Source organism: Lytechinus variegatus, chromosome 4 (genome assembly GCF_018143015.1).
Source record: "Lytechinus variegatus isolate NC3 chromosome 4, Lvar_3.0, whole genome shotgun sequence".
Taxonomy (NCBI): Eukaryota; Metazoa; Echinodermata; class Echinoidea; order Temnopleuroida; family Toxopneustidae; genus Lytechinus; species Lytechinus variegatus.
Genome location: NC_054743.1, coordinates 62,087,861 through 62,098,387, shown reverse-complemented (window position 1 = coordinate 62,098,387; position 10,527 = coordinate 62,087,861). Strand labels below are relative to the sequence as shown.

At 35.6% G+C, this 10,527-nt stretch overlaps 1 protein-coding gene across 1 annotated transcript; it reads right to left on the bottom strand.

Moving 5' to 3' along the window:
* Window positions 1–4,498: 4,498 nt before the first annotated feature.
* Window positions 4,499–9,161, bottom strand: LOC121414461 (P2X purinoceptor 7-like). Its single transcript, XM_041607643.1, has 3 exons — window positions 8,621–9,161; window positions 6,923–7,021; window positions 4,499–5,928 (listed from the first exon to the last, which is right to left on the bottom strand). Exons 1-3 carry the CDS (start codon window positions 8,843–8,845, stop codon window positions 5,431–5,433), a joined length of 822 nt encoding a protein of 273 aa, XP_041463577.1. The 5' UTR covers window positions 8,846–9,161; the 3' UTR covers window positions 4,499–5,430.
* Window positions 9,162–10,527: the final 1,366 nt, after the last annotated feature.

The following is a 10,527-nucleotide window of genomic DNA, read 5'->3' as shown; positions in this document are numbered from 1 at the left end:
TGAGACCACATGAGATTTGCAATGATTTCAACAATCCACCTATCATGTGGATGAATGGTGTCCATTCACATTAGCCTACACATTCACACACGCAATGCTGTTATCTCCTCACACTTGAAAATCAAAATATAAATATATTTTAGCGCTTGTAGTTAGCAAGGTCATGGTTGACTTTAAAAAAAAACATTTTGAGAAAGCTTAAAAGAGCATGCAGATGTGAATGGACAGATTTATAAACTTTTCAAAATAATTTGGATAGCTTGTGATCTTGGGGGGGGGGGGGGAAATGAGGAGATTAGAAGAGCACGTCATGCTAACTCCATCTGACCGTATGGGTCCCAAGAAGTTTCCATGTCAATTACCAAATGACCATTTTTATAGTATGTTGAGTTGAAATGTGCCACTTCTAATTCCATCTCTCATTTGATGTTGTTGACATATATATGTAGTAATTATATGCAAAAGAAACATTGTTTTAGGCGATATAATAAGCTTATCTGAAAGCAAGGATTTGCTGGGCATTTGGTACCATACGTAAGGTAGATTGCTGTAAGATGTGAATTCATTTTATATTGATGCTCTTTTTGTTCACAAATGTTAGCAATTCTTGGTATTACAATTCTGAAAGGCAACTTGAGTTTGATAAAAATTTATGAGATACATCAAATCATGGTAGCTTAATACCATTATCGACAGGAATATTTCCTTGGAATGAAGTCATTACAGAGCAATAATTTCACCTTTTTTAAAATCAGTGGACCAGAATCGTGAAAGCTATGTAGACAGGATTATTTTCGCACTCAAAGATTATTTTCTTAGCCTACCTAAAACTCTTCGCATTCACATTTCCAGTTATCATACAACTAACTAGCAAATGATTATGACCACTAGCTGACCTAAATTACACTTACAGTGTATGTTGACACATTGCATCAATGAAAGCTAATAAACAAACTTACATGTATATCATATCATCCTAATTAGTTGTTTATATATCACATGTATCTTCATTATTGCGATTTCAATGTACATGTACTTGTAAAGAAAATAAATGTTTGGTGCGAATTTTATTAGCTGCTCAGTTTTTTTATTATTTAGTGTGCATGTATTATGATTGATAGATGTTTAAAACTGCAGACAAAACAAAACATGTACATGTACATCATGAAGGGGGATTCCTGTCTGAAAATTTTATGATTTGATTTTTTTTATTGGGCCCTATTTTACTTTCATGATATGAATAGCGGCCCTTGAACAAATAAAAGGAGTAATAATCAAACCATTGAAAATTTCAACTAAATTGGAAAAGGAATTAGATGAAGATTTATATGCATGTCCTCATGATTATGCAATGGATGAGCTGATGTCATCTCCCCACCTGTTCTTTCATTTTTATCATGCATTTATTTCTTCTCGAAGAATGTATAAGTAGGATGGGCAACTGATTTTTTTTGACATAATCATTGTTGAAGCTTTCTTTTTCAGCAATGTTTCAGCAACTTGCATACTATTAGTAACTTTTGTTTACAAGGGTGACACACAAGTATGACAACAGGAAGACAATAAAAAGGGTACGTGGGGAGGAGATGACATCAGCAGGCCAGTTATAATTGCATATTCATGAATCATGACAATGCAATATAAATGTTTTCAGTGACTATTGTTCATTTTGTATAGTTATAATGATCAATTTCTTATTTTTGTTTTCCATTTTTACGTTTATTAGTGTTATATTGTTCCTATTTATATATTATTTTTTTTGGGGGGGGGGGGGGTCATGGGGTGGTCAGAATACAATATCGCTTTGTAATGTGTGTGTTTTCGAGTCAAGTGTCAATTTTCCTGGCATTTATTTGAAAATAAATAATATCCATCTTCTACTGGTCAATTTTACTAGCCAGTTAATTAAATCTATCAAACCAATTTAGTCAGAAAATAGTTCTATGAACACAAAGCCATTATTTATGTCCTGAAAGAGTATCTTCTCCCAAATAATTTGATATTTTTGTATGGTATATGTTTATGCTGGGATAATCCGGAGGTATTCTTTGATGTGATGTAAAATTTCATTTGTGTCAAAGTAAGCCATGGGTGCAGTTGATGATGAAGATGCCCATGAAGTAATAATCCTATAAGAGTAGCAGTTAATTTCTTTGCAAAACACATTTTATATTGATTTAACATGAAAAATTGAAAAATTTGCACATTGCAAGCAAAAGGTATTTCCCAATGAATGGTAATGCAACTCATGCAGGATTAGAATTCATGTATTTGACACATGACAGTACAGAATACCTCCTGATTAGCTGAGCATAAACATACATGTCCCAATGGTATCTTGTGATGATACATGTACTCCTACAGGACATATCATCACCCTAAAAGGACTGGGCTAATCGAGATGTAGCAAGGGCGGGGGGGGGGGGGGGGGGGGATGTGCGCCATTCGCCCCAAAATTTAGCATGCACACAAACTACTAGCCAGTATGAAAAAAAATATTATGGATGAAATATGCAAATTTATTTGTGAAAATCATTATTTTCATAATTAACAAATAAATTGACTTCAAATTTTATTTTTTCTTCCAATTTAATTTAAAGATTTATACAAAGAAATATCAAAGTCAATTTTTCCTACTGTATTTCTTTGTCTTTATGATTCCTTAGGTATTTTCTTTTTCTCATAGTTCCTTTCGATGGATATCATTACAGACCATTTAAGAACTGAATTAAACCCTAATTTAAGCAGAACAATTAAAAATCATCACCCTTTTATGAATATGAATTGCATCTCCCATAGACTTAACACAAAGTATAAAAATTAGCCATTTTTGGCATGACATTGTCTCGTAAAAAGTCATGTGGCGTCGCAATGCTATACCCATATGTTATGAAATTGCTCTCAAAAATTGCGCGAGACCTGAAAGAAAAAAAGTCACTAAATTTCTGCAGTGCTGTCTCTTTTCGTTTCAGATAAATTGCGTAAATCGTTGAGGGGGCTCATCATGTCCCCCCCCCCCCGCATGACATTGTCTTGTAAAAAGTCATGTGGCATCGAGATGCTATACCCGTATGTTATGAAATTGCTCTCAAAAGTTGCGCGAGACCTGAAAGTCATGAAATTTTTGCAGTGCTGTCTCTTTTCATTTCAGATAAATTGGGTACAGCGTTGAGGGGGGTGGTCATCATCCCTCCCCCCCCCCCCGTCCTTTTAGGGTTAAATTGCCACTTTTTGAGGTGTAAAGATTTTTTCTAACTCACTGTGTGTATGTAACATGCAACTCAGTAATTTTGGCTAGGATTTTAGCAGTTTGTATTCACCAATCACCACTGATGTACATTAATTATACTCTTTTTCTAACCTTCCAAATTCTTTTGGATGTGATGAAGCAATCTTCTTATTGGTCTGGATCTCCGTTTGGATTAATTTTGAAAGCAAATTTTCTAATATGGACCAAAACAAATATATGTATACGGGGATGGTGAAATGATGGTGTACAAACTCCACTAGTCCGACAGAGCAAAAATCATAGCTAAAATTACTGACATTATATCAAACTGGAAATTGAAATACTAAACTTGAGTCTCGTATCAAACAATAAATCTATGAAACATGAATTTATGAAACATAAACTTGATAGAATCTTTATTTACAAAGAAAAAAAAACATACACTAGATTATTGCTGGCACTGGATTGTTTTGCGATATAAAAAACGGAAAAACACTTCAGGAATACAGATATTGCAAACTGTATGGCAAGTACAATATTTTTTTTTACATGTATAGAATAAACTATCATAAAAGAGGTAATCTTGAGTCAATGAGCACCGGTGTCTTACAATTTCAGCACAGATGATGGGCAAGAAAAAAAAGGTTTTTCATAAATTGATGGGTAGTATAAATCTAGACAAAATCATTGTCCTTCCTGCTAGCACATACACATTGCACGTTATAGATACATTTTTATCTTGTTCTTTGGCAGTCAACCTCATGCACAAAAATGATTTTAAAGTACAGCCATTGCAAAAGTGGCAAGATTACTTTACAGATTTCAAGGTGAATTGTTGATAAATGTAGCAACCCACATCATTATAAGTTATATTCAACAACATGTTAATAGCTATCAAAATCACTTGCATCTGATTCGGTGTGCAAATTATTCAATGAAATTTACAAACGATATCCTGTTCATGTCTTCATGATAAAGTACATGTATGTCCCCCAGATGCCCGTTTCAAAATCGATCACGTTTCAAATTTATGCAATCAAGATCTGTTCAATAACACAGAATTAAATCACACCTCGATGGAATGTGAATGCAAAAAACTGACCCTGTTTATCACGTTGAACACTTCCTGAAATGGGGGCCAGATGAAAAGACATAATGCATTAAAAAAGGTAATCATTTTGTACATACAGTAATATAACAATGCAATAAAAAAGATAATTTCTTTGGTATCAACTCATCAAGGATGTTGTTAAATGGCCTGGTTTTCTAGTACAATAAAAAAAAATCACATGTTTGAGATATGATCAGTCTTGGTGACATAAATAACCATACTATCGTATCCTGCACATACATGTATAACATACTACATGCATATTATAATTTGAAACTGGTTGCAAAAGTACAAAAATCTCCACATCTAATAGAAAATGTCTAAACAATAAAAAGGCAAGGTGAAGTCACAGTTTGTTAAAAAATTATATGCAAGGAAATTGCAAGAGTACATATTTCATTTAACACTAAGATACACAAAAGTCTTAATATAAAATTACAGTTCATATTAACTACACATGTATTTCTCATAAAAAGAATGAAATAAAAAAGGATGCAAAATATCAATAATACAGATTATGTGAACCAATGATGTAACATGATAATAAAACAATACAATAGCCTAAATGCATTATAACTCATTATAATTCATGAAGACTGTTATCATGTATAAATTTTCAAGATTAAAGTCTGTTTTTTATACATAATTTTGCATGAACTATTTTGTTTGCATTAGAAAAATAACTTTCACAAATTCTATGCAACATAACATGACAGGCTGTGATTTTTGAAGACTGAATACCACTGAAAATCTCTAATTTTCGTTTAGTCTTATCATATGGTCGTATCCCACTTTGTCTACAACTACTAACTATTTGGCATAAAATTACCCCATTAACCATTTTTATCAAATTTCCAATAAGGGTGCTGCTACTGTTATCCATTTTGTTACATTTTTAGAATTATTCCTAATCATTTTAAAAGCCAAGGGGCAGGGTTCTAAAAACCCACCTACCCGCTTGCTTGGGGCAAATAAAAACCAGTAGACAGGCAAGAAAGTTCAAAGTTACTTGTCTGATTAGGTGAGCGATGACTTGAAGGCAGAATGTATATGTACATCACCTCACAAACACAATGATTACATAAGACACTTAGTCTTGGACTCCATCAACAAATCCTTTGTATCTGTTATTCGGTGCAGGGAAACTACGCCGAATTCTCAGTGCCGAACACGATGGAACAACTCTCCGGATTCCTGCACCAAGACGGCCATGGTGAATAAGAACGAATTGCTTATACGCATAGTGCCGATAAGACTCATTCGAACGAGCTATGTCTCTGGGAAATTCATTGTTTGCTGCACGCATTGCAGCAGCAAGGACGTTTCCATTAAGAACTGCATCAGCAAATGCTTGCGTTGTCGACACACAGATGTCAAAACCACAGCACACATTTTCAACATCTGTTGGCATTGGTCGACATTTCCCACACCTGCAGTAGGGTGGAGCTGGCAAGGATGGGTCGTCGAAGGGTAGCGGAGGTTCAGGTTGGGTGGCAGCCATGGCATCCATAAATGCCTCTGGAAATCTTGCTAGCAGTGAAACAAGGAGATCCCCTCTTTGATCAGTGTCCAGACCACTCACAAATTTCTATAAAATATAGGGGGAAATTGTATAAATTAAATAACAACCAGCAATTATCCATATGACAATAAATTACTAGAAATTTATATACACCTACATAACAATGAACAGCAAAATTGTTCCTGCTATCCTAAAATACATGAAACTATTACCATGAACATCTCCATTCAAATATTGTTAAAAATGTAATTGTATAAATTGTAGAATACTTTATGGAGAAATACAGACTACTGGTAAACAATAAGTGAAAAAAGCTAGCAAGTAGCAATGTACTATGGAATGGCAGATAACTAAAGAATTACATGTATTCCATCTCCCAGCAAAGGTGATGGTTTTATGTACTCTCCACTTCACTAATCACCACTCTAGAAAACACTGCACAAATCATCAGGGTAAGTTCATATGAATTGGATTGTCAATTCATTAGAGCGTCATTTCTCGTCAAGAAGTAGTATAATTGATGCGAAAAATGAACTTACCAGTAATTTATAAGATGCACTGATCAGCAATTATTTTACTCCTTTTTCATGCTTTAAAAAATCTTAAAAATCTAATTTTAAATCTGTACATATTTCTTCACACATTTTTCAAAAAACAAGACATTCGCAATCACAAGTAATGCCACAGCTGCTGGCCATACATTCTTCCAATTGTGATGTATTTGAATTGGCGGTGAATTTACATGTGAAGAAGTAGGTACGGATAGATTTAGAGACTAATAGATGCATAAAAAAGGAGTGAAATAATTGCCAATCATTGAAGTACATCTTATAGATTCTTGGCAAGATCATTATTTCGCATCAATTATACTACTTCATGACGAAAATGACGCTGCAGTGAATCGACAATCCAATGGTTTATGGACTTGACATGGTAGTATTGCGAAGTGGAGCGTACACAAACCATCGCCTACTACTCACTAAGTTCAAGAAAGACTTCAATCAGCTACTCATATTTCTTTTTAACCAAATAATATGAAGTGTGTTTACATTCACTGTACCTGTAACGTCTCTTTGTGTTGATCCTCTGCTGTTTCAAGACGTCTGGACTTGGTGACTGGTTGTGTTGCACCTGAACTTGCTTCCTCGTCACTGGATTCCTGAGAAATAAATACAAGTTATTGTATTCATAAAATCTCATCAAAATTTGAAGAAAATATTATAATACCTTACCCCAAAACCAAGGCCTGCCAAAAAGGGTGGCCCAGGACTGCCAAAATATACATCCATTTATATTACTATTACACATGACTAAATGTATGATTTTGATGAAGGAGAAAGCATTTAGAACACACTATGTGAAATATTTGATATTCAATATCATTTAACAAATTTTGGCTTGGAATAACTTTAGAATATACTTCTGAATCTGGTATATTACAGATCAAAATTTGTACTGTTTTGGTCGTTGCATGTTCCAGAGCCTGCCTGAGGCACAAATAAATTCTACATGTAGGAGTATGGCGAGTCACAACTGATCCCTAACAAGCCACAAGTGACCCGCTCCTTTGAGAAGGTCTTGAAGACCTTTTTTTTTGCTTGTCAATTTTTTTTCCTGGTATGAAACCCTTTATTATTGGTTGAAGACTTTTTTATTTATGCTTGTCAAATTTTTGGGTGGATGAATTTGCCCCCCCCCCCTCATTGGAAAATCCTACTCCTAGATACGCCAGTGACGCAAAACACACAAAAATTGGCCTTATCGTGAAATCAGTCATGTGTTGGACACAATGACAAGTCCAAGCCAGGGAGAGGAAAAAAATTCATCATCAATGCTGACAAAATGAACAGTTAATAACGTTACTTTTGTACCATACATGTAGACATATCATTTCACAAGTTGCATTTTGAAACCTTACAACCATACCAGCGACGACAGGGTAAAAGTTAACCCAGGGAGCCCAGGAGTCCACCGTGCATTTACCATAGACACGGGACTAGGGTAGATTGCATAATAACAGAAATTATACACTAATTCCCACGATTACTGGTATACGGATGAAGCTATCGTGTGGCAGTATCCTGACATCGAGTCACAGACTGGAAGTTCTAACCTAAAAAAACTGAAAGGTTCTCTCCTTCGGCCATGTAGGCCTAATGAATTTTGAAAGAATTAACTTAGGAGAGGTATTGTAACATAACTTTTTTTTAATTTTTTTTAATTTGAGGTTCCAACTTCCAGTCTGTGCCTCAAAAATCCCTTGGTTTAAGGAAGACAGGATACTTCCACACGATACCTTCATCCATATAAATCATAATCATGGTAAGTGCATAATTTCCGTTTTCACAATTTTGTTTCCAATCCAATGCCAATTTATATTGATGAGACCACAATCTATTCTAGTCCCGTACCGTGTCTATGATAAATGCACGGTGGACTCCTGGGCTCTCACTCTGGCCCGCTTTGCGGGCCGGAGCTACCTGGCTGGGTTAGGTAAAATTCCTGACCATTTTTTCTTTTTTAACTTTTCATGACTCACTCACTCTCAGCTGTCATCAGTGCAGTCATGCTATAATGCTAGGCCTAACTTTATTATGACTACCGGTATGTAGACAATGGTAGACGTGTCTCATGATGCAAGATGAAAATCCTGGAGTAATAAACGAACTTCAACCTACATTTCCCCTGCTAGAATGTGAATATATTTTTCAAGATTATGATTACGCCTCAAACTTTCATGGCAATCGATTCTACTTACAGAGGTAGACACATCTGGTGCCCTGTTGCGACACGGCCGCTTCTCTCCACAACGGCAGACTCTCGTGCAATTTTTCCCCCCGCTCTTGCAGGGGCAACTTCTTTTCCCCGTTCCGTAGAAGCAGGACCCAGTACACGTGCAGCATACTGGGTCCTCCACCTCGATATCTACGTCGGCCAAAGACAAATCGGCGATAGAGATGTCCGAAATGTCAAAATCCATCATTACTATCGTTGAATTAAAGAAAAATCGCAACAAGAAGATAAATTTACGCTGATTTCCGAGACCGAGACAACACAAACTTGGCCGCGACAATAATAATACGATATATCGCTATCGCACAATTTGAGTAATATCGGACGCGTGTATGTACATGCAGAGTTGAAGAACCGAAGAATAACGATCAGCGATCCAACAAAATAATCTACCCCACCCTCAGCAACATTTTTTTCGCTGCTCCAAAATGATCGCAATACAGATGGGCGCCTTATAAGTCAAGCGAATGGTTTTCAACGTACATGAATAGCGACTTTAGCATCCCTTTAATCCTCAAATTACTTATCGCTAAAAAAGTGGCATTGAACTACAGAGGGACCTAATTGTTGCATTCCATGATACCTGCTTTATTGCCCCTCAGCGTTTCTCTCAGAGCCCTTTCCCCTGCGTCTTTTATTTCTAATAACAAGAATGATAGATTGTGTTGTAACAATAAACCTCAAATTGTAAACTGTAACTGATTTTACTGGGGCAATAGTTTGACAGATAAATGATGATGGAGGCATTGAGCCATTTGTAAGCATAGGACAGATGGATGACACAAAAAGAAATACTTCCAACTATTACTGGATTGAGCAAATTCTTTTTAAGACTGCCTTTTCTATTAAATTCTGCTCACCAACAATAGGGAGTGCCTGAGTCAAATTTGTTTTCATACAATCTGTTTTAATATTAAAAAGTCATTTATGATTAAAGTATTATCAATGTATTGATTTGGAATTGAGGGGCCAGGTATTCAGGGCACAGGATAATAACCTATCATAATCAAACTATACAAGGCAGGATTCTGTTTCCACTTCAATACCAATGCAGCCCCCACACTTTTTTTAATAACCATGTACACAAAAAAATGAAAAATCACCTCTAAATTCTGATTTTAGGCATGTTTCAGCCAACATATTTTGAATTGTTTGGTTGCCTAGGCTGTCAAGAAGATAACATATTCTGACCCCACCCCCCCCCACAAAAAAAATGCTGGCCATTAGGTGCAATTCCAATTTCTTTGATAGGTCTTTATCTAGACAAGAATAAGTATTCTGAGCCTAAATGATACTTGTTTAAGCTGGACTATATACCTGTACTGTATTTGATAATACTGTTGCCAATGCCATGTAGGCTATGTACATACTGGTATGTCAACTAACTGTCAAACTGTAGTGCCTGAATAATATACAGTTCAGGTTAAATTTGGCTAGGGAGTCAATAATTCCTTATGACATCCTGTTTGATATTGAAGTATAAAATATGATTCATATGGGACATCCCTTCTAGCTTCTACAGGGGATGCACTATTACTGGATGAGGTGATGCCTTCAGGGAAGGGGAGGGGTGGTTCTGAAATCTACATGTAAGAAGGTCAAATAAATTTGAAGTTTAAACTGCCTCAGTTTTTTCACAAGCTCTGCAAAATGCCACTCTGTTTGTACAAAGCACAGTGTTTCTATGATTTGAAATATGAACATGTACAATATTTTGAAGTTTTGAAGAAGCAGCTATACATGTATATTCCGGGGCCCGTCTGACAAAGAGTTGCGATTGGCGCAATCAATCGCAACTAACTATGGACAACCAGCAAAGTCAACATATAAAATGCATGTTTGTTCAAAAATATTTCTAGATATGAATGTATA